At 37.2% G+C, this 24837-nt stretch overlaps 5 protein-coding genes across 5 annotated transcripts; 1 reads left to right on the top strand and 4 right to left on the bottom strand.

Annotated features, from left to right (window-relative positions):
- The first annotated feature begins 94 nt into the window (after positions 1 to 94).
- Positions 95 to 4501, top strand: LOC147483851 (TatD related DNase). The gene is made up of 12 exons (XM_086580808.1): positions 95 to 209; positions 351 to 371; positions 462 to 562; positions 665 to 722; positions 825 to 868; positions 952 to 1032; positions 1584 to 1654; positions 1739 to 1849; positions 2300 to 2382; positions 3240 to 3456; positions 4066 to 4149; positions 4322 to 4501. Exons 1-12 carry the CDS (start codon positions 188 to 190, stop codon positions 4389 to 4391), a joined length of 963 nt encoding a protein of 320 aa, XP_086436934.1. The 5' UTR covers positions 95 to 187; the 3' UTR covers positions 4392 to 4501.
- Positions 4502 to 4852: 351 nt separating this feature from the next.
- Positions 4853 to 6859, bottom strand: LOC147483850 (33 kDa ribonucleoprotein, chloroplastic-like). The gene is given in 5 exon segments (XM_086580809.1): positions 4853 to 5322; positions 5406 to 5479; positions 5482 to 5713; positions 6005 to 6106; positions 6215 to 6859. Coding segments are annotated over 5 exon segments (912 nt in total). The 5' UTR covers positions 6590 to 6859; the 3' UTR covers positions 4853 to 5193.
- A 1083-nt stretch (positions 6860 to 7942) lies between these two features.
- On the bottom strand, positions 7943 to 11818 carry LOC147483849 (P-loop containing nucleoside triphosphate hydrolases superfamily protein). Its single transcript, XM_086580807.1, has 7 exons — positions 11381 to 11818; positions 11216 to 11308; positions 11047 to 11133; positions 10789 to 10882; positions 10503 to 10559; positions 9483 to 9562; positions 7943 to 9390 (listed from the first exon to the last, which is right to left on the bottom strand). Exons 1-7 carry the CDS (start codon positions 11602 to 11604, stop codon positions 8232 to 8234), a joined length of 1794 nt encoding a protein of 597 aa, XP_086436933.1. The 5' UTR covers positions 11605 to 11818; the 3' UTR covers positions 7943 to 8231.
- A 1418-nt stretch (positions 11819 to 13236) lies between these two features.
- Positions 13237 to 16189, bottom strand: LOC147483848 (dnaJ protein homolog). The gene is made up of 7 exons (XM_086578273.1): positions 16073 to 16189; positions 15801 to 15960; positions 14885 to 15050; positions 14613 to 14757; positions 14238 to 14514; positions 13932 to 14130; positions 13237 to 13811 (listed from the first exon to the last, which is right to left on the bottom strand). The coding sequence occupies exons 2-7, from the start codon at positions 15951 to 15953 to the stop codon at positions 13492 to 13494; spliced, it is 1260 nt and encodes a 419-aa protein (XP_086434399.1). The 5' UTR covers positions 15954 to 15960; positions 16073 to 16189; the 3' UTR covers positions 13237 to 13491.
- Positions 16190 to 19521: 3332 nt separating this feature from the next.
- LOC147483847 (uncharacterized) lies at positions 19522 to 21032 on the bottom strand. Its single transcript, XM_086579659.1, has 2 exons — positions 20520 to 21032; positions 19522 to 20079 (listed from the first exon to the last, which is right to left on the bottom strand). The coding sequence occupies exons 1-2, from the start codon at positions 21030 to 21032 to the stop codon at positions 19522 to 19524; spliced, it is 1071 nt and encodes a 356-aa protein (XP_086435785.1).
- Between the last annotated feature and the right edge of the window lie 3805 nt (positions 21033 to 24837).

Below are 24837 nucleotides of genomic sequence, written 5' to 3'. Positions count from 1 at the left end.
CGTACGGCACAGGCAAATATTAGTAGCAAACAAGTTGACGCTGAATTTATTGTTGAGGTTGACCACTCTATGGGCTTTGTTTGGGGGCCCAAAATTCCATAGTGGTGATGGGCTGGGCACCCACTAACAGGGAGTGAACTTCAACTCTCTCTCTCTGAACTCCAAACTCCGAACTCCGAACTCCGCCATGGCTTCTGTACGTATGATAGGTATGCTCTACTTTCTTTCTTTTGTCATTATTTTTCAAAATTAATTTGTACACTATTTATATATTCTCATTTCTCACATGTAAAATTCTAACTAGTATATATCTGTTTTTTCATTGTCTCAAAAAAAAACCAAACCAACAGATATAGCAGTTAATTTCACAGGTCAGTCAGGCATTTCAACAAACACTTTCATTCCATTTTTTTTCACTTTCATTCTCAATGTGTTTATTAATTCAATTGCCCTGGAAACAGATACCATGTTCAAAGGAATATACAATGGGAAGCAATGCCATGTGGCAGATATTGCAACTGTTCTTAGTAGAGCTTGGAATGCCGGTGTTGATCGCATTATCGTAAGCAATCTCAACTTACCATTTGTTTTCTTTCAAGTACAAAAATACATATACATCATTCATTGGTAGTAATTTGGTGTTTGATCATTTGGACTTACTTAGGTTACTGGTGGGTCTCTGGAGGAGTCAAAAGAAGCTCTCTCCATTGCTGAAACCGATGGTTTGTCGCCCTCTCACTATAAATACTTTTACTATTAATGCAAAAAAAAGTTTAATTATTAAGTAGTTTTAATTTACTTTTATTGTCAATTGTCATTTGCAGCTCGGCTTTTCTGTACAGTTGGTGTGCATCCTACTAGATGTAATGTATGTCCTATTAGTGCATATTTTGTTTCATTAAAGTGTAGAGAGGTTTTTTATGTTTTCTCTTATTGTTGTAATTTATTAAGGAATTTGAGGATAGTGGAGACCCAGAAAAGCACTTTCAGGATCTTGTGTCATTGGCAAAGGAGGGAGTCCAGAAGGGAAAGGTGTGTTCTTTTGGACCAACTTAGCTACCTTGTTTTGATCATAAGACTTTTCAAGACGGGATGCATTTTGGAAAAATTTCTAGGACGCAAAGTTCCTTTGTAATTCTCATCGTGCATCATCCAATGTAGAGTTGTGCTGAAATATGCATTGTTGAATGTAGATCATGATATCCGAAGGTTAAGCATCTTGTTGTCAATTTCACAGAGAAACATTTTATTGTAACCACATAATCACAGTTGAATTACTCATTAGAGAACCCCTGCTTCTCACATTTTGATTTAGAGTAATGGGTTAAAGGAGTATTTACCATTGTCCCATGAGAGGCTTTCATAATTGAGAAACCTTTAACTACAATAACATCATTCTTATATAATGGTATATCCGGAGTGGATCTTTCTTGGAAAGTGAGTGGGAAAAATGACTATGTTAACTGGTCTGAACACCGCTTTGATGTTAATCGTGATTGTGCTGTTGAGCATACTAGTGAAGTTCTTGAAGTGTTACATGCGTTAGCTGGAAGTCATCTTTTAACATTGCTTCTATTGTGCAGGTAGTAGCAATTGGTGAATGTGGATTGGACTATGACAGGCTTCACTTTTGCCAACCTGAAGTTCAAAAAAAGTAATCGGCATCTCAATAAATTTTATTAGGAGGGAATTTCATGTTCTCATAATTTTCATTTGGATTCCATCATTCATTAATTAGGTATTTTGAGAAGCAGTTTGAACTAGCAGATGCAGTGAAGTTGCCTATGTTTCTGCATATGCGTGCAGCTGCCGATGATTTCTGTGAAATTCTTGCTGCACAAAAGGAAAAGTGAGTTTCCTAGCCCCCAGACTTGCGAAATTGGATTTGTTGTCCAAGTGTTCACATTAGATCTTACTATGCTCACCTCTGTTTCAAAGAAGCCAAGTGAAGCCAAACTCATAGTCTTAGTATCATACTCAGCTGCCAAATGGGAAGCTACTATATGTTTAAGGAAAAGTTCATGGTGTCATATTTTAAGAGTGTCAAGTACTCGAACCGCATGCTGAGCATGGGGATTGCAATTAAAATTATATGTTCCTGCATAATTTGGAACCCAGACTAAAACCAACTCGATTTCAGGTTGGGAAATTCAGTCTATTACTATCATTGGTTTCCTCCAACCTAAACCCATTCCCCAGCAACTTTCTGGGGCGTCGTCCATTCTTTACCCTTGCCTGATATCGATGAATGTGAAGTTGATCTGGAAGTACCTATCCCATTTCTCTGATTGTCTGACAGGTTTGTTGCAGGGGTTGCTCATTCGTTTACAGGTAGTGCAGAGGATCGTGACAAGCTATTATCCTTCAGTAACCTCTTTATAGGTAAATGTTTGTCTGGGGTGGATGTGTGAAATATTTGTGATAAGCCAGTCCTATTCATAGTATATTCAGAATTCTTCTTTCGAGATTGAGTTTTAAAATTAATATGTTGGAGAGGATATGTATGATAGGAGAAATATTGTCCAAGGTGATGTACTTCATAAAATTCGGGAGAAATGGTAAGGTCATAAAATGGTCCTACCTCACCCTTAGACAATTTATTCTGTATTCTTTTTTCACTAATCCAATTGATTCTGTCTTGGGAAGGTAAAGAGTAGAGCATTTTAATTATTATGGGAATCCACAAAACCATGTCTTAGAGTGGTTAGAGCCATTAATTACTCTAAAGATTTGGACCTTAGCACTCCTCAATGTTCATCTAACTGATACCATCAGTGACAAAAAAAAATCAAGTTGCTTGTCGTACGTTTTTTGTAGTTCTGTCTATATTATAATCCGGAAAAATCTTGTGATATCCATAGCAATCGTCAGAGATAGAACCAGTGGCAATTCTATTTGGTCCTCCACGTGGCATATCTCAGTCTGTAATGGTTGATGGTGTGACATGATACAATGTTTGGGTTATTCGTAGTACTTTAATTTCATATCTTGAAGAAACGACTGATCAGAAGTGGAATATGGATTGAGGAATGGGTTATTTGCAAGCTGTAGAAGCTTTTCCTAATTTAGTACTTTTCTTTTGTTACCGTAATCGAAACCCCTTTAGCGCTGCTGTGCTGCCTATTGTACCTTTTGGTATAACGACTGAATATTAAGCAAAAATTATTGTATATATATAGAGAGTAAGATGCAAAATTCTTTTTAGATTTTTAATCTGTCTCATTTTGTGTGATAAGCAGGTGTAAATGGTTGCTCTTTGAAGACTCCTGAAAATCTTGATGTAGTTAGAGGGATTCCTGTAGAAAGAATGATGATAGAGACTGATTCCCCCTACTGCGAAATAAAAAGCACTCATGCTGGAATCAATTTTGTAAAGTCTGTGTGGCCTTCTAAGAAAAAGGAGAAGTATAATCATGAGTCTATTGTCAAAGGACGCAATGAGCCTTGTCTAGTTGGGTCAGTAAAATAATTTTCTCTGTTTTATCATCCATGATATGTATCGTGTTACAGTCAATAATTTTCTGATTACTAGACTTGAAATAGTTACAAAAATGTAGCTTCTCATTTAAGGTCTCCTTCCAGACCTACCTGTGCTATACCATTCACTGTTTGTCAGGGACTGACACTTCATGCAGTTTAAGGACACTGACCTAGGGTTTTGTCATTATAACTATTCAACTTTACGTTTCCTTGCAAACTTACATAATCAATATAGTAAATTTGAACATAGACAAGTATTGACTGCTGTATAAAATTATATTCTCGTTTCTCAGTTCATGCAGAAATTATGATACTAGGTTTTCCAGAGAAAATTAAAAATTAGATCTGACCTATACTCCTTTTCTTACTATCAACTGTGATTCTATGAAGTTAGCAATGAGTTCATGGAATTGTAAAGCTTCTGTTCTCTATAACTTTCTTGCATTGATCACAAGTTTCTTTTAAAATTCAAATTTGCAAGTCTGTAACTTGCAATTGCCTTCTTGAGGATTGCTTGTATTTATTTCGTTTCCAGTTTCGCATACAGTTTCTTATATCCGGTAGTTAAATGGTTATCCTTTTCAGGCAAGTACTTGAAGTGGTGGGTGGCTGTAAACAGATTGGTGATATAGGTCAATTGAGTAAGATCTTGCACCGCAATACATGCAGGTACTGTTTCATAGTTGTGTGTTTTTACGACTTCAACTTAAAAAAAAACTTTTGGGCATTGAACCAAGCAGGTTCCAGTGAGTTGACTGTTTCATAGATTGGTCAAGTCCAGTGAATTTGCTGTTACACTTTGGAGATTCAGTCATTCTGAATATGAAAGTTGGTTTTGCAGGGTCTTCTTTCCTCATGACTTGGATTCTATTGCAGATGCTCTTCTTTCTGGAGGTTCAGATATGCAGTAATTGAAACACAAAACATGCATTGTTTCAGGTTCACTCCATATACCAAAAGATGATCAGACCTTACTGCACCCGAAGAACATGTAAAATGTACTCATTTTTCTTACCAACTGGCGGGGTAACAAAATTGCTGTTTCTAGGTTTTCAATTACGTACGTACTTGAAATTTTTGGAGATACATAATCATGTAATTGTTCTTTATTTATATGAGTAAAGACCTTACTGCACCCGAAGAACATGTGAAATGTACTCATTTTTCTTACCAACTGGCGGGGTGTAACAAAATTGTTGTTTCTAGGTTTTCAATTACGTACGTACTTGAAATTTTTGGAGATACATAATCATGTAATTGTTCTTTATTTATATGAGTAAATTAATATGTTTGGTGGATTTCTAAATGATTGGAACTTCAACTCAAAAGTCTCAAATACTCTATATCTAAAGACTGCAACACTCATAAACCATTTAAGAACTGAAGAACAAAGTGATTTTATTGGAAAATGATTTACATCATCAACCAGCTCAAACTTCAAATAACCTCAAATCTATAGTTTTATTCGTTTATTGTTACAGAACTTCTGTTTTGCCTTTTCCCACAATCAATGACTTCGACCTCCACAGATGGTACCTTCCACACAGATGGAAAGCAAAGAAGAATAAACAATACCCTAAAATGAATGGGGATTTGCAGAGGCACATTTCCCTTTTAACCATTCTATCTTTTCCTTCTATGCCTAAAGAAGGATATGAGAAAAGGACCTCCAGCATATCCTACCTATACTTCACATCTTCCATTCAGTACACACTATACAGCACTATCAGATTGCATTGCAGTGGCATTGTCATCTGTTTCAGCTTCTGCCTTTGTTTCTTGGGAACGGGGATCAGCATTTTCTCCAGCCAGGTTTAACCTTAGAGGTCGCCCTTCCACTTCCTGATTTTATACACAACACAAAATTATTAAACACGAGGAGCTACAATTGCGGATAGTTAACTAAGCTTTGTATCAACCTTTACCACCGCATTCATAGCGTCGAGCGCAGACTGTGCGTCTCTCATTGTTGCAAAGGTAATAAATCCAAAACCCTGGACCTACCAGAGTCTCTCTCATATATGACCCTGGCACTCAATAGACCTGGCTGGCCATCAAAGGCATCTCTCAGTCCCTCAGAAGTAAGCCTCCAACTGAGGTTGCCTGCATATATTTTGTATGGACTTTCAACAAATCCCCTATAGCTGCTGCGAATCTTTGGACCCATCACTTCCCTCTCTCCTCCCCGCGGCACTTCAGGGAAGTTCACTTTCACACTTCTCCCGCCTACTAGCTGTGTATCAAACCACCATCAACAATATATTCTAAGTAATCACCAAGAAGACAACATAACCATATAATAATAATGAGCATGTCAGCAGAAATACCAAGACACTTCACAAGGAATATGAATACATTTTGGGCTTGTGTGTGCTAGAAAATTGAAGAGGAAGACACAACAGAATTTTCTACTATAACCATGGTTGCATAATTACCAAGTATCTACAGTTCCATTTAAACTAAATATTTGCAAAGTTCAAATTTGTAAGTATAATTTGAAACATTAAAGTTTAAAAGTACTTACAGCTCCATTAAACATTCTAATAGTGTCTTTAGCCTCATCAACAGTTTGCATTGTTACAAAACCAAATCCTCTGCTTCTATCAGTAACTCTATCATATACTATCTGCAAATAGAATCACAACCCAAGAAACAAGGACAAAGAAAACAAAGATTAAGTCCTACTTAACAAAATAAAAGATGAAAAAAAAAGGTGGTCAATTGGAAAAGAAACCTCAACAGATGTAACTCTGCCAGCTTCAGTGAAGATATCAGTAAGTTCAGAAGAAGTCATTGCATAAGGAAGATTTCCCACATATAATCTGCTTGCTTCAATAGCTACTACTGGTTTTCGTACTTCTTCTTCTTCTTCGAATTCATCTTCGAAGTCGTCCTCGCTTTCAAAGCTGTCTAAGGCAGTTGCAAATGCACTAGAAGGGGTGGAGTGTAAGCTGATATGAGTGATGATGGTTTTGAGTTTGAGTTGAATGGTAGTTGGATAGTTTAAGGAGAGTGTGGAGAGTTTGTGTGGTTGGTGATGAAGTGAAGTTGAAGTAGTAGTTAGTTTCTTGGTAGCAGACATGGAGAGTGTTGGAGGTGTTAATGCCATTGTCTTTTTTTTTTACAGTTTTAGAATCTGAAATGAGGATTGCTTTAGAAATGGAGAAGGGGAGTGTTATACTGTAATCTGTGTGACAGAGAGGAACGAGATTTTTAGATTTGAGACATGCAATCTGGATAATGTCCAGGAGCACTTACAGAAGAAAATGATCAAAATCTCGGATGTCGGTCCCTGAAATATCGGTATAAAGGATGGTCCTTTTTTCTGAAAAAAATTAAAATTTAAAAATGATGTTGCCACAGGTAAAGAATGTAAAGACATAATAAATTCCGAAGTATTTGAGCTACACCTCCGGTACTATTGTATAATTAATTGTATATATATAAAGTTACGTGACCTCCACAGCGCCAAAGCTGAGATGTTTAATGGGTATTAGTATGAAGACAGGAATGATACACATTACGATTGAATCACAATGGCTGTTAGTGTAGGAAATTTGAATTTTGAACAACGCCTGGAGCTTTGTTAATGTGTGAGAGAGAATTGAGATTTTAGAATGAGACATATAAATGTGATAATGTCCTGGAGCACTGATGGAAAATCTCGATGTCGGTCCTAAAATCACAGGTTTTACGTTTAAAAAGAGCAGTAAGAAAACGAGATAGGGAAGACCATGGGTGATTTGTCCAACTTCCAGAAGACATCTTAGACCTTATACTCAGCAGCTATACCTTGCTGAGTTGCTTCGGTTTGGTTTTATGTGCAAGTCTTAAAGCGTATCTATCCTACAGTAGAAGCTCGTTGTAGAAACCTCATCGCCGTGGCTGATAACTCACGATATATGAAGAAAGAAACCCTGCATACTGACTACAACTCAACATCCCTATGCGATACGAGGTTTGTCCTTATGAGTTATGATCACTGTAAGGTTCACAAGATAGATTTACCACAAATAGATGGGCAATCTATGGTGTTGGTGCGTTTGATTGTATGGGTAAATCTTATTATCTTATGTAGTGAAGAACTTAAATAAAACAGAAGTACCTAAATAAAACAGAAGTACCTAAACAACGTATATTTCCACCCTAAATTCTTGGGAGGCTTTACTTGGGTAGAGCTGTGGCGTAATACAGAAAGGAACAACCTGGAGCAAGTGAAAAGGCAAAATAGCTTCCTGGCGACCCTGCAATGCCTGCATGGATGTAACCAATTTCGTACATATCATACTATAAGCTCCAGAGAAGAGCAAATTGATTTGCACCTTGTAACAAGTTTTTTCCAACATTTCGTTTGAACTTTGTACCACCACACTGCAGAGTAACATGAACACTAATGGTCGCATCATTGTGTACCTGACTTACATATATATATGTGCCGAGATCAACTTTGACAATATTAATATGGCGAAAGGTCTCATCAAATATCATAAGTACTCGGCACAAACCATTAAAATAAAACCGAATAGCTCTCGTATAAACAATAAACATACAAGCGTTCTACTCAACAAAGATTACCTTACACCCAACCACCACTGCACTAACAGAAACACCCCCTTCCTTTTCTATTCCTCGTGAATCTCATTCCAGGTATAACAGGCGACCTTCTCATGCTCCATCACTATTGGTCTGCTAATACTAATACGAAACTCATTCCGGGTACAACAGGCCATCAGCTCAACCCCAAAAGTCATTTAACTAGCTTTTAAGGGCCCTGAATTTATTGGCTTTTGGAATACCTTTAAAATAGGCATTCCATCAGTTTCCTCATTTCCAACCCTCCAAGAGCGATTTTTTTTCCTCTGGGGCTTCTTATGCTGTTTATATGATGCAGTTGTTTCCTTCTTAGCAGCAATGGCGGCAGCAGCAGTAGCCTTTTTGGATGCCAGTCCATTTGTAATATCAAATGATTCAAGATCATTCAGTACAAACTCCAAATTGTTTGTACTCGTACCTTCAGTAGCTGAATTATTTTCAGTGTCAGAGGAGTCCGTCTCATATGCAGGTGATGTACTGAGCTCCAAAGTATCCACTTCCTGATCTTCCTCATTTGGCATTCCAGGAGGGAATTCGAAATGAGGCAGCTTCCCGTCGAGGTAGTCCTTCAATATAAGGCGGGCAGCTTTTGTTTCATCAGGCAGTCCACTTGAGGCAACATAACCACGTGAGGAGCAGTAAGCCCTCAAAAGCTCCGCTGCCAGAGGGGGTCTAGTCTGGGATTCATAAGGTTTGGGCTTGGGCAAGGTGATATTATATACCTCCTCAATTGCGTCTCTTGGAACACGATTAGCCACAACCTGTACGGCCTCCCTGTGTTGAGTCATCCGATCAATGGGCAATACCCCAGATGCAACCATCTCATACCTCGATGTGGTGAAAGATGGGAACACTAAACCAGGACAATCACAAAGCATCAGTTCATCTGATATTATTAATGTCTGAAAATGCTTAGTCTTCCCTGGTGTTGAAGTAACACCAGTCCGCTTCTCACCAACCAAAGCATTAATTGTTGAGCTTTTGCCAACATTCGGGTAACCCACAAATCCCACCACAACGTGCTTAGATGCTGAAACACTCGCATTGCTTGCACTACTAGAATGGGCATGAGCAAAGTTACTATTTTTATGCCTTATGTTCCCTCTGGTAGCAGCTATGGCCTCTGCTTCAGCCTGTAAGCGGGCCAATAGTTCATCCCGGCCAAATATGTTAGTATCAGTAACATCTGAATTCTGCAACGTGCTTTGGTTCTCGGACCCCTTCAATGGTTTGCCTTCTAGAGCAGCATAGGCAGCTTTAGCTGACCAGAATAGAAAGAGGATCCCGTTATCATGGAAGTACTTGGCCCATTTTTCCCTGCAAATACACAGATTTAAAAATCATTGGCATTTAGTGCAACAATTTTAGAGCTAGGAATGGTTCAAGAGAAACGAATAGGGAAACCAAACCTTAAAGCAAGTGGTAGAAGATCTGCCTTATTAACAAGCAGCAATGTCTCTTTATGCTCATCAATCTCCCTCGCATAAGCCTGCGATTCAAAAGGCAGATAAATATAATTATTATTCACTAATGCTGTAAGGCTGAGTCCAATGGTGCATCCACCCTCTATCTCCATTCCACCAAAAAACAGTGTTTTGAGGATGGGGAGTCAATTTTGGTGTCCAATGGTTCGGACCATTCTACGCCACTTCGATTGGCGCGGAATTAAAAAAAAAAAAATGCATTCCACGCCACTTCAAATAGCGTGGTATGAAATTGTATTTTGCATTCCACGCCACTTCAAGTGGCGCCGTTTGGATTTTACAAACTACGCCATTTCAACTCACGTGGAATGGACTCTCTATTCCTCAATATTACTCTCCATATATAGAGACTTATATGCATATAGGGGGCAAAAACCACCACTACTCCCTCCTCCACTTTTGAGGGAATGGGGAGCCATTGCACCCAGCCTAAAGATTAATATAGAGGTAAGGAGACAATTTTTTTTCCCACGTTTGAAAGAAGACATAAATCAAAATATACATATATTTCACACTGGTGATTCTTAGTTAGTGCCTGATATATATCAGAAGCCAACCCTGGTTCATACCATCATAATCAACAACTAATACATGAAGCAAGAGAAACATATACAAGGGCTTCTCATGCGTGATCTAGTCTTGCATGGGGAGGAAGGAGCTCTAGGGTATATATTTATATCTCATTACCATTAAATACCTTTCTAAAAGGCCACTAAATTCCACTCAGAACATAAATAAGACAAAGAATTCCATTTCCATGGGTTTGAAAATTTGGATGTGTCAGGTTATTGTACATCTGACTATCTGAGTATCTGACAAAAATCTCCCTTTTTAATTACAAGGATTCAACCCATGTACCATCTAACTACTATACAATTATTTATACTCTTATCATACATCAAATGGAAAAGCCTGCCAGAGAATAGGGAGTGATTTAAAGCATACCTCGAGATCAGGGCAACGATAAAACAACGGATCACGCGCATCAACAACCATTACGATCTGATAAGGAAAACAATGTACATGTGAGAATATAAGAAAAATATATAAGAAAGTATAAACAAATTTCTACGATGATCAGAAAGAAATTCAATAGTTAGAATATATATATCTATATATAAGGCATATAAGGCTATAAAAGATGTAAAACATAAAAAAGGAGCTCAACAAGAATGTACAAATAAGTTAACCAAAAACTATGTGTGTGTCCAAATACAATATTAATACTAACCAGATCACTTCGTTCAAGTACCCTCCACAACTGCCTCCAAATATCGAGGTTCTTCTCAAAAGGAGTAAGTACAAGCTTCTCATTTTCCTCGAGTCTGCATAATAATGGAGCCCCATGGATATATAATACAGGTCAAACATGGTTACGAAACATTATTACACCATTAACACTTATTGATTCCGAAATGACTATATTGTTTAATTAGCAAAAGTTGTTCGGGCTTCATGTAAGTATGTAACATATTGAAAATTACATTACCTTGCAAGACTTCTCCGCCAGACCAAAAAAGCTTGTTTTTCATTATTATCAAGTTCTTCCACCGGCATTCCAGCATTCCACGGCGGCCTACAAACATATAACTATCTTTATTAACCAAAAAAGCATTCCTATTTATACACCACAGTAAAAAATTGACAAAAAAGAATACCTGCGAGGAACACGTAGACTACTTTCATGTTCAGCCTCCTCCATCTTCTGCTGCTGTCTCTGTACCTCCACTGGTATTTCACTCACCCCATCCCTGATCCAAAAATTTCATAATTTCAACACAAATACAAAAATAATAATAAATAAAGGAGAGATATTTAATTACAGATTGATGGGGAGATTTGGAGCTGGGTGATCAGTCGAGTAGAGACGTTCGGCTTCTTCAGCTTGTTCAATGATGGCTTCGATGTCGGTAACTTCAGTAACGGATTCAAGGACTTTTTTGGATTGGTTTCTGTAAACACGACCTTTTTCTTTAGTTTCAATTACCATTTGATTATGTTGTTTCACTAAAGCTCTTCCTAATCCTGTTTTCTCGTTCTTCCCCATTTTCTTCTCTCTCTGTTTTTCTGTGTGGAAAATATTTAATGGCGGCTGTGCTGTTTTATGGTGATGGGCAGAAAGAGAAGCAACAACTTCTGTTAAGAGTTGTATGTATGCAACTCTCTGAGTAAAATGTTAAGTGACTCGGCATTTGGTTACTATAATAATAGCTCGATCAACTTGTTAGTAATGGTGGCGTGGACCAATTTATGCTCCCATCAACTCATCTGGTACATAACACACCTTGTGCCTTCACCACGCTATTACTGCAGTTTGGCATTTGCCTGCATAAGGACTAACACTAGCTGTGTGGTTCATGGGACTTTCAGTTCTGCATAACAACCTTTGGGTAGTTATTGTCTTTGAGTTATTCACCACACCAGTATTCTCGCCATAGATCAATAGCAAAACCATATTGAAGTGCCCTTTTTAAACCTGCCATACAGATGAACCTTTGTAATAACGCACTACATCCAAGGCCAAGGTGCTGTGTCCACAGTGCTCGAAGCGAAATCTTTGGACGTACAATACTCTGTCACCTTACCTTTCGTGGATGGCTCAGACCACCACCACCACCACCAGAAGTCCAGGACAAAATCTTCACGTATGGCCTATGTGTTGACACTTTTATATGTGATTCCTGGTGGGGCGGATGATATATGACACCGGATATTGCTATAGCTTTACTTCGCAAATGCATGTAGCTTTCCCTTTCTTGAAACTTACATCAAAGTGTTGTGTATTACTATTTGGAATTAAACTTCTTTGTCTTAAATATCCTCTTCCATTAACATCTCAACATGCTATTGCTTTTGAATCTATGATTTTTTCTTTGTTATGTTGTTGGTTGTCGCGGAAATGATTTTCAACTTTCTTCCTGCATGTGAATTTTATACTTCTCCAAGAGTCAAGAGTCAAATATATCATTGACACCCATTCTCAGGTTTGTGTTTCAGTTTCTTCTTTACTACGCCAGTATTGTTTTTAGCATATGGCTTCCATGTAATTTCAGTTTAAGTCTGGTTTCTTATTTGTTTAGGAACAATCTGATATGTGCACCAGTTCAGATCTAACCGTATGAACCGAAAGTGATTTGGATGAACTGAAAACTATGTTTATGACAGGTACAATTCATAGATTCCTATTCCCATACTTGCACTCTAAGGATTGAACGTATTGACGTTCACTGACACCATCTAAACAAAGTAAAATTAACAAAACGACTCTGGCCGCGTGAGCCTAAATATCATGGGTTCTAGATTGGAGCATCATCCAACGGTGGTAGAGACTAGAGGATTGATCCATTCAACCTCACAATTTATGAGGTTGCTAGACCTCGCCGACCATGCCATGTACCGACTACAGAGTATACTATACCGATGCGAAAATGAGGTGTCCCCACCATTACAAAATGAGGTGTCCCCACCATTACAAAAATGGAAATAAGTTGAAGAACCTAGAAGCTATTTTGACCGAGTTGATAAGAACATACACTGGAAATATAGATATTGGAAATTAGGAATCACTGAGCAACCCTCTAAAACAGAAATCTATCTAAAACAGAAGTCTATGTGGATGTTGGACGACATAATAGGTTTTGGTCCATCTTTCGCACCCTGCAGTTACTTACATTTTACAGACACAAACCAGAGCCTATATATTATAGAATAACATTTGAAAGCAGCTTATTTTAAATAAAAAATAAGATTGCAGCCAAAATTCATAATTTCAATACAATACTTGCATATAGCAGATCCACATAATGGCATAGACCTCCCAATTCCACTCGCCTACTCCAGGACTACCTTGTTCAACATAATTAATGACACATAAAAAGTAGAAACATAATTCAAAAGGTTCCTGCATAAAATAGTTGCTTTAAATCATGGTTCACTACTGCTGGGCACACTGAACTCTCTGAGCACCTCCATGGCTCTCCTCGTCATCGTCATACGCCTCCCGAGAATGGGCTTGCTTCCTCCGCATTTCCTCCTCGATGTTTACATCGTGGAGAGTTGTCTCCTCACACTCATCTACCTCCATGTCGGTTAGCTGAGTTGATGCCCTTGGTGGCAGCACTGTCTCTAATGCCTTCGATTGGTCAGTTGTCAGTGAATCAGGAAATTCCACGGTGAAATGGATGTATAGCTTCCCCCTCATAAAGGGCCTCTGGTACATAGGCATCCCCTCGTCATTTATTGCCTTGAATTGATCTGTTCATTGGTGTCAGAGGAAAGCATCAGTACATCAGTTTCAACATGTATAAGAACAATTTTTTCTTTTTTTTTTAATTAAATATATGAATGGTGTTAAACTAATCCCAAAACCCTTACCAGGCTTGACAACTTCCCCAGGGTTGGACTTGATGAGGAGCTGTCTGTTATCCAAGTGAGTCAATACAAACTGGAATCCACAGAGAGCCTCTGTCAGGGACAAACTGTGCTCAACGTACAGGTCATCACCTTTCCTCTTATACTTGGGGTGTTCCTTCTGCTGCAGGACAAACACAATATCCCCAGTCACCGTATCCGGCTGCGGAAATGCACCATAGAGCAGGAAAGATCTAGTTAATCTCCAAACTATGACAAATAAACAAAAGCAACAGATACATTCGTAAAAATTTCAAAAAAATGAACTACCGCTTCATCAGCTTCACCAGGGAAGGTTATCTTCTGCCCATTTTGCATTCCCTTTTCAACGTGTACTTCCAGCACCTTTTTCTCCGGTACAACCTTCTCACCTTTGCATTGAGGACAGCGGTCCCTATCATTGATGGACTCTCCAGTGCCTTTGCACTCATTGCAAGGATGCTGCATCTGTTGAATCATAGATGGGCCAAGGTGTCTAATTGAAACCTTCATACCAGATCCTTGACAACCACCACATGTCATTGAAGCACCCGACTTTGATCCCTTACTACAATATTTACAAAAGAAAATGAGTAAGATGATTATCAACCCCCTCTTGTATATCCATTACAAGATAAAACCATAAGCGTGGAGCTGTGGACTCACCCCTTGCACTTGGAGCAGATGACATTTCGTGAGAGCGATAACTTCTTGGATGTCCCATTGTAAAGGTCCTCCAAGGTAACCTTCAGTGGATGCATCACATCCTCTCCCCTTCTCTGCCTTCGTCCTCTGCTGCTACCACCACCACCTAGTGACAAATTTCTTGTCAGACTTGCATCCCCATAAACAGATACATTTAAATTTATACGGAGAAACCAAAAAATAAATTGAAGTCACATTCACAAATAAAGCACTCGTGCAAGCCAAAGCCTTGCCTCCGAATGGACTACCACCAAAAAATGATTGGAAGATATCGAATGGATCATGTCCACCTCCTCCTCCACCCATTCCTTCCTTGAGGGCATCCTCTCCATACTGGTCATATATTTCACGCTTCTCAGGGTCACTGAGAACCTCATAAGCCTGAGCCAACTCTTTAAACTGCAAACTCCAAAAGTTCGATTGAATTAATATTCAATCTAACTTCTCAAATAATTAAGCCATAAATCAACGGAAGCTAAGTTTTTTTTAGTATTAACTCTTACAGGAAAAGCAGCAGGTTGTAATACAATTACAAACTGTCAAAAGGCTTAAAGCAGAAATGATTATTAACTTAACTAAAGTAAAATATATCAAGTGTACTTATGTTCGTTGAGGAGAATCCAAGAGCTAAGAGCTAATGTTATTACCCTAACGATGAAATGAGAGAAAATAACATAGTAACTTAAACATCTTTTCTTTCGCATTCTAAGAAAAAGCTAAAAAATAACTCCAAATCTATATGATGCTGTGCTTTAAGATCAAGTGACACTTAAAAGAAAAAATATTCAGCGAGTTCTATTCTAAGCACTACTCAATATCTAATGCACCCGTGCATCAAGTATCCTAATATGCACTAACAACATTGTAATCATTAGAAGAAAAATCTTGGAATCCTAACTTTTTAAGCCAGTTCCTTGCTTGTGATACTGAGTTACAACCAAGTAACATTTCCAATTTCAAGACCTCCTATCGATGTACAGTCCAAACCAGCTGGTCTGTAAAAATTCTAACATAACCAATATTCCACCGCTTCTATCTTCATTCACACCAATAAAGTTTCCAACTTTACTATTCTTTCCTAAAACACCATCAAAATTCTCTAACAATTCCACTAATAAAACAACAACAACAACAAAAATAGAATTATACCTTCTCTGGATCTCCACCTTTATCAGGATGATTCTTAATAGCAGCTTTCCTATAAGCTTTCTTTAAATCATCTTGTGAAGCAGATTTCTGAACACCAAGAATCTCATAATACTTACTATTATCACTCTTCTTTGGTGCTCCTCTTCCAAACATATTTCTTCTGATTTTAAACAATAACAGATCGGAAAGGCCAGTTAATTAAATTGTTAAAAAAAAAAAAACGATTTTTTAAGAAATGAAACCCTAATTGAGAGAGAAAGAATACAACTTACGAGGAAGGATGGAAGGAAGGAAGAAGGTTTGTTTGTTTGTTGGAGAAGAGGAAAGGAGGAAAGGTCAAGAGTTTACTTGTAGTGTGGGTCTTATATATATACGACCAGATAGTTCTTGTGTTAAGGTGTGAGTACGTGTGAGTTTTTTTTTCTTAGGCCAAGTCCAATGGTGCGGCAAAACACCAAATTTCACGTAAAATGTGATCCAATAATACGTTAAAACGTTATACCGCCAACATTATTTTTATAAATTTCTCTATTTATGCAGTCAATTTTAACCTTATAGCGTATGCTTTGTACGCCATAGCCAGTGGCGGCCAGCAAAAAAAATCCAAATAACTCTGCATGCCATAGCCAGTGGCGGTTAGAAATTTGATTTAATTCAATTAATAACCTGCACGCCACTCCCAATGGCGGTTAGAATTCAATTATTATTTTCCACCCGCCACTCCCAATAGCGGTTAGAATTGATTCCTATTTTTTTGTTTTTTTAATAACTTAATTTATGCAATTACCATTCTATCCTATCATTTTAAATAACAAAAACGGATATTATTGCTACGCGCCAGTATCACTGGCGGGTGAAAAACCAAACAATTGGGTTTGATTTCGCTATCCCAGTAACGGTATCCACTGTGCTATTGTGGTTTGGTGTTTTGCTGCACCAAACCATTGGACTTAGCCTTATTACTAATTGGGGGAAAACAAAACTTGGTCTATATGATTGTTGTTGCCACTGGCTTGAAAATATTTGTTACGTACTATATTTGTGGGACTGCTTTTGTTTTGTTTTGGAGTTGAGGAACCACATCACCTATACACAGTGGCGGAGCCAGGGAGGGCCCAGGGGGGGCCCAGGGTACGCCCTGGCTCACCCTCAATTTCTTCCTAAAAAGCGACTAGTATATATATATAAATGATTTTGTTACTAAACTCTCACTGTAACCGACCAAAAATAAAAACCCCCTTCCCTTAACTAACATGAGAAAGTTTTCCATCTCTAATTTTATGTATTTTAAAAGAAACAACACTTTTAGCAGCTTTTTTTTTTGTTTGGAAAAACAAAAAAGATGAAGAAAAAAAAAAAGTAATAACATTCTCAAGTCTCGCCCAATAATTCATATGTATGTTTATTGGTATGTTTTTAAACCTTAATTCCCCAATCTCTTATTTTTTAGTTTTTTAATGAATTTTATTAGTTATAATTCAATTTTGTATGTAATGAATTCAATCCATCGGTTACTTAGTCCATTACAATTTTAATTTGTTGCATAAAATTGTAGTAAATTTACTTTTGAATCTACTTAAGGCATTGATTGGAATTTTGGGATTGAATGAAAACGAAAACAATTAAAATAAATGCTAAAGTGACACAAAAAAAAATGTTTGGTGTCTAAACATGTACAGTTTAAAACAATGGTGGAATCATAAACCATGTTCAAAACAAGCTAGTTTGAAAATCCAAATTTTGCTTACCCACTATAGATTTTTGAGAAAGCGTAAACATGAGAATTATATTCCCAATCCAGAATTTGTAAACGCTTTGTAAGTATGTAACACCATTTTTTGCTATTAATATTAATTATCCTTTAGCCAAAAAAAAAATGTCTAAACATTTTATAATATTCTTTATTGCGCCTAAGTGCTTATTTTTTTTTCCCAATACCTTTTGGACTATTGGGGAAAAAAAAAAGAATTCATTGCTTTTTTCATTTGTGAAATTTTAAAGTGGTTTCCATAAGCATATATATTTGTAGGCACTTTCTTCTTAATTTCCTAATTTTCTAAAGCTAAATGTCCGTGTATTTTTATTTATTTTTTCCTCCTAAATCGATCTATTAAGCAATCTAGTTTTTTGTAATTCCAAAATTTACATGTCTTTTGTGATGGGATTCGAATTGTGTTTTTTTCTTTTTTACTTTTAAAAAATATACAAGGAAAAACAAAAATTCAACAAATTGGGTGTTATTTTATTTTAGTTTCTATATAGTGACTAGTTGTGGCTCACCCTCACCCAATTTCCTGGCTCCGCCACTGCCTATACATGTTAAGTTCGCCATGGCATACTAGAGGAACTTTTTCACATTTTCACCACGGCAATGACAGCATTAAGATAGAGAAATACATTCCGCTCTGAGTCAACTATTATTCTCACATTGACTGATAAAGTGGGATGGGATTTTCAGTTGAGAACATGGATAATTTAAGTTGGGTAAGTGATAATTTAAGTTGGGTAAGTGATAATTTCAACAAACAAATTTACGTCCCTTTCTTTTACTGTAACATGCTAAGTTTGACAATGATGCTAGTGGTAACTAACAAGTACCCTAAAGTAGTAATTGAAACTTTGAAGAAATACATATAACTCCCTTTCTATGAAAAAACAATCACACAGCAGGATCAACAGCTCAAATGATTGATCCCACATTCTACAAATCAAACAACAACACTCCCCTTAGAAATTCTACCAAAATTGCATCGTTATAAAGCCCGCCACTCAAACAGACTAAGAAAAAAAATACACGGTTGGAAAAATATGAGAAGGATTGAAGCAGTTTGGCTACCACGTTTTCAGGGCAAAGAGACCAATATTTAACTTTCTCGAGTACAGGAACATGATATGGATGTCGACAAAGAGTGTCCAAGTGCTAAGGTACTTGTTCTTGTAAACAATGAAGGCTGACACAGAACAACCCAGATGAAACTGAAGAACCGGCAACCAAATCAAACGCTACTTTTACATTCCATAGCAACATATCTGCTGCAAAGTTCTCTCCACTCTCAAACACTCGTGGCAGACCACGTGTCCAGACTACAAGCAGGTCGTGCATACGACCTAAGGTCAGGTCGACCTAGGAAACGTAACCGCTGCAAGCTAGTTAACAACATTATTAATGAGCGATCATTACTTCGTAACGAAAAGTGTAAAAGCAATCATCAAGACAGCGCAAAAAGAGGATCTACGCCTATAAAAGGAGGCGTCTTTCTCCATTCTCGAGGAGGCCAATTCTCCATCTTCTCGATCATCTATCTTCATCTCCCATCCAATCAACCAATCAAAAGCTTGAACTACGTCCGACTTGATTCGAGTTCACTAAAAAACTCGATACGTAGGCAGCTCGACGTAACCGAGTTCAGTCGAACAAATACTATCTCTACATTGGCGTCGTCTACCGGTTCATCTTCTTGAGAAAAAGCATTCAAACAATTTTCTCAAGCCCACACAACTTGGTAAAACCACCATGTTGCATGTGATAATATGATCACTCCATAGTTGGATATCCATCAAGGCTTTACCTTCTCCGCGTCTTATTTCCTCGTTTTGCTTTAATGAATCTCCGATTAGATTTGTCAACACCACCAGTACCCAAGGAAAAACTACTTCCACTAGAGAGATTGAGATTCCCCGCAGTCTGAAATGGAGATGGGTTCTGTGGAGCTCCTATATTCTATTGGCCACCAAACTGGAACGGAGACCCTCCTAATGGCTGGCACTCCAGGGCCAAACATGAAATTACCCGGTGCAGGTGAATAATTAGGTGGCTGCCAAATGCTAAAATCGCAGGATTAGATGCTTGGACTGTGTCCTCTGCCATGCTATCCTCCATATGCACTTGATTAGTACTTTGAGGGTTTGATCCAAATTGGACAACTGGATTTGGGGTAGCAACAGGCAGAATTAGTGATGACAATGTCATCAGCAAGAACACTAGTGGATAGACAATATTTTTCTTTTTCTCTACCATCTTCTTAGCAAGGTCACTAATCCTTTTCAACTGCGAAAATAGATGGTTGGAGCAGACATCGACAACATAATTATCTAGCTGATCTTGAAGGGTCATGAGATCAATAGGTGAAAAATCACTAGGATAAAATTCAGCAAGACATATTAAACTCTTCTTATCAAAAGCAAGAAAGGAATCACTTGGATTCAAGCAAGCAACACAAAGAAGCAATTTTGTATTCACTTTGTCAAACTGACTATTTAACTCACGAAGCTGGCCAGTCTATACATTTGTATGTAGAATAAATCTACATGGTAATAATGAAGATTTGTCATATCTTCAGCATTACGTCGTGATCGTTCCCTTGCTATGAATTTTTCTTCTATGGTAGGTATGGAGATAGTATTTTTAGTGCAAAAAGAAGATACATCAGCCATAAGCATAACCCATTCATCATCTCTCATCCTTTGCAGTTTTCCTTGGATACTTTAACTAGTGCCATTGCATTGACAATATCTTGATCACTTCTTTGCAATGTTTTTGATAAATTATGAGTAATTCCCAGTATATCTTTTTCATTAAATGTAAGATGAAAATGAAATCAAAATGTTGAAAAGAGCCTAACAAAGCGGTTGCTTCTCCTCTTTGTTTTGAATTTAGACCATCTTCTACCACAACCTCAAGAACTTCGATAACTGAAGGACACATGACAAGAAGCGGACAAGTGTAGCATAATGTGAACCCCAGCGTGTGTCACCATGCCATTTCAAACTAATCTCTTGATTTAGACCCTGTCCACTAGGACGTTCACTAGATTCAACTTCTTCAAGAACATTGTTATTGTGGCTTTCCGTAAGAATTTTTCTACGTTTACAGGAAGCTGCACAAATATTCACAGCACTAAAAACCAAGTTAAAGAACAAAGCAATGTGGGTGTTATTTTTAGCAACAACAACTAGTGTTAATTGAAACTGATGGGCGAAACAATGAACATAGAAGGCAGATCCATTATCCTTCAAGATGAGGGCTTTGAGACCGTTGAACTCATCTCGCATATTACTAGCTCCATCATAACCTTGACAACACAATCTTGATATACACAGTCCATGCTTGCAAAAAAGTGATTCAAGAGCCACTTTGAGAGATATGGCACTAGTTTCTTGAACATGAACAATTCCTAAAAAATGTTCAACCAAACATCCATGAGTATCTACAAAGCGCAAAACAACAGCCATTTGTTTTTAATTGATATGTCTTGAGATTCATCAACTAACACAGCAAAAAAAGAATCTCAAAGCTTTTTAAGGATGACATTTGAGGTTTCCACTGCAGCGGAGTTGACAATATCTTTCTAAATATCAGGAGAAGTCAAGGTGACATTCTTAGGAGAATCTCGTATAGCAGTCTTAATGGTATCATTGTGATTGGTTGTGTAGTTCAAGAGCCCAAGAAAAATTCTAGGATTACTTAAGGTAGGTTTCTTGTCATGACCTTTAAATGCTAATCCTTGTCGTAGAATAAATCGACAACAATCAATTCACTAATTGCAAATGAACTTGGTAGTCCTATCGAGCTTTCTTTGATTGCCTATCAATAAAAGTTTGAATTTCTTGTTTCTGATTTAGTAAAGTTTGCCATTTTCTATATGCGACATTGTGAGCACTATTAGGTCCCCCAATATGTTTCTACAATGTTTGTTTATCTTTCCAATTTCTATAACCCTTAATCACAAAAGAATTACTGCCTCCTTGCTCCCCATGGTCTGGTCTGAATATGTAACAATGCAAGCAAAAAACTGCATCCTCATGTATGTTGTACTCTACCCAATCACCTTCACAAAACCAAGTAGCACAGAACTTGCAGTTTTTATTGTTCGTACGTGTAATTGGGTATGTGTGCTCATTAGGCTGAAAAAGACTTGTAGATATGCCCGTCGCACAAATTCTTGCTTATTATGAGGATAATCTGGGATTCGATGTCGTGCAACCCAGGATCTGAAAGAAGATTTGTATGATCAGCTTCTACACGACTTCGCTTTAAGGCAGGTTGCTCTTCAATGACTTGATTGAGGGGAGTGTTTTCTAATACCCACTACACCATAACAGCTTTTTTGTGACGCCTATTTGGCGTCAGAAATTTGGCATCTCAATTTGCGTCAGTAATTTTTGTGATGGCATTTTGGTGTCAGTAATTTTTGTGACGGCATTTTGGTGTCACAAATTTGTGACGGCATTCTAGCGTCACTTTTTTTGTGGTGGCGTTTTCACATTTGTGACAGCATTCTGACGCCACTTTTTTTGTGACAGCGTTTTGGCGTCACAAATATTTGTGATGACATTATGGCGTCAGTAAACATGTTTTAGTTTTTTAAAAAATAGTAATTATTATTTTGCTATATGAGCAATCATTTTGTAGTCTTGTACCTGTAGAACTATCCAAGAGACAACTTATTTAAAAAACAATGCAATTAATCCACAAAATACACAAGTATACCTTCCACACTGAAAATTTCATTATAACTCGGAATTGCCAAATAATCTATTTCACGTTTCAAAAATACTCTACAAAGTACACAAGGATGAACACTCATGATTTACTCTATATCTCTCAAAATTATTATCAAATAACTTTCACACTTGTCAATTTTAAAGTGCAATAATATACAACTACAAGGTATATCTTCTTCGCATGTATCCAAGGTCTAGCAAAAATGAGGCACCTTCAAAGCTCCCACCAAATGAAAAGAACTTGTCAACTCTAAACTTGCCCTTTACAAAGAAAGAAGAAAACTTTATTAATCAACTAATAAAAGACGAGAAAGTATAAATCTAACTTGAGTATATTGAATATGACAACTGCTAACCAAGGATAAGACATAAGATATTTTGATTATAATAAACAGTCTAAGTTTACACCTCATTATAATTAATTTAAGCTCACAATGATATTTATTGATTTAAAGCATTCAATTTCAAAAGGAAGAGCAGTAGTGAACAACATAATACACATGCATGCTAACAATTTCAGAATTTCCATATAATATTCACCTAGCTTAGTTAAGGACGAGCAGTACATACATAGACTAAACTAGCTACGGAGAAAAACAAGTCTAATATAGAAACATGCCTACCAATAGACTTTGTTATAATAATAATTAAGGTGATCAATCGTATATATACCTTGCAATTTGTAGCCCAGGGGGCGAGGTGAAGCCCTTAGTGTGCAAGTGATAAGCAAATTACAAGGCCTAAGCAAAAATGTCATTGCCACACTAGATATAAAGATGAAAGTAGTCTTAATAAGCAGCGAGTATTGAATATGCAATGATCTTTGATAACCAAGAGAATATATGTGCTCTAAATGCTACTATAGGTAATGTTCATGTTGCAGTGGAGCGACTTTTAGGAAACCTTGGTCAGTGAATTGTGTTCTCTATTTCTATGGTCCACCCAGTTTTTACAACTACTAGTGTAGTGGACATCTTACTTTTAAATCATAACCAAATTATTTTTTATGAACAACAAGGGAATACAAGAATAAGCCTTGGTACCCTACCCTAAAGGCGATAGTTTGATTGAACCTAAGGCTTGGTCTATAATACCAAATGTAAACAAATTTCCAAACCAAAAAATTACTATAGTCAAAACATACTAAATTAAAACATAAAACTTCTAGGTTTGAAGACGCAACAAAAACTAGTGTCGAAGGCAATGTCATAACATTTTCACAATTTATTTACATACATTGATGAATGCATGAAAGTATTGGTAAGCACAAGGAACCACAAGTTACATGAGAAAAAAGAAACAAAGATTTTTCAAACCTGAACTTAAAATATATGAAAACAGTCTATCCCTTATCTCCACATCTTCATGGCCTTGCACATTAACCCTGTAGTTCCCCAACTTTTTAGAGTCTCAGTTATCACCTATGAAGTAAACATATACATTTAGTCTAGAAAACTTATCGACTTTAAGAAACCCATATTATGAGAATCTGTACACATTTGTCTTCTGGAAATCAATGCGAATCAATTTGCTAACTAGTTGCATCAAATATCAATACTGAAAATATTACACCTAAACCACAATTAAATTAAGTGGAACTGACTTATAAATCAATGCAAAAAGGGAATTAGTCTAGAAAACACACATTGCCACTACTTAAGAGCAAGTTACAAATTTCTATATCAATACCTTGTCCAACATGATATTCTTTGATCATCAAGAGATAGGCTCCAACATCGAAATTTCACCCCCAATCATCTCCAACACACTGTCCGATCCCTTCTGTCTACACACCCAGTAAGTGATCATAACTTGAATAAAACTGAAACTGAAAAATGAACATAATACATTGGGTCAATAGCATCTCCAATCAGCTCAAGAGGTTGTCGTCACACCTCCATAGTTAACTCTTCAAGTCAGTCCAACCAATGCTTTCATACCTTCCCAACTTTCTAACCGTACCTCAAGTTAGCCCAACACACAAGAAGAGATAGAGAACGCAAAGTGTTAATTCATTAGCCTCAAACTTGATGAAAAACAGTCAAAAAGTGCATTCCAATCGAACGTTGGCCCAATGGACAAGAAGAGAGAGACAACGAGCTCAAACTGTGGCATTAAATGTCACTACTCCACTTCCTATTAGTGTTTCTAAATCAAGAGAATTCCCCTTAGCAAAAAGTTTTAGGGTGAGGAGCAAAAGAAAGCAAAGAGTCAATGATGATTTTACTCTAATTAAAAAGAAGCGGACTAGGAGAAACTTAGAATCAGACTTTCAGAATATTCTAGCATGGTCCCACACAAGTAAGTTCATTTCTATGTTTGTTTTGTTTTAGTTTATTTTTTTTCTCGACCAAAATTTTATCTCTAACAGAACTTTTTATTTCTTTCTCGACTTAACAATTTTTAGCAATGTTACAACTCATCTAGAGGAACCTTCTACTGATATGCATATTCACGCCCGACATTATCTTGGAAAAATGGATGTGCTATGTTCCTTCTGTAAAGCACTGAACTGGATGGATGAAATGCTTGC

The sequence above is a fragment of the Coptis chinensis genome, chromosome 8, assembly GCF_015680905.1.
Source record: "Coptis chinensis isolate HL-2020 chromosome 8, ASM1568090v1, whole genome shotgun sequence".
NCBI lineage: Eukaryota > Viridiplantae > Streptophyta > Magnoliopsida > Ranunculales > Ranunculaceae > Coptis > Coptis chinensis.
This window is presented reverse-complemented; position numbering and strand designations above follow the sequence as displayed.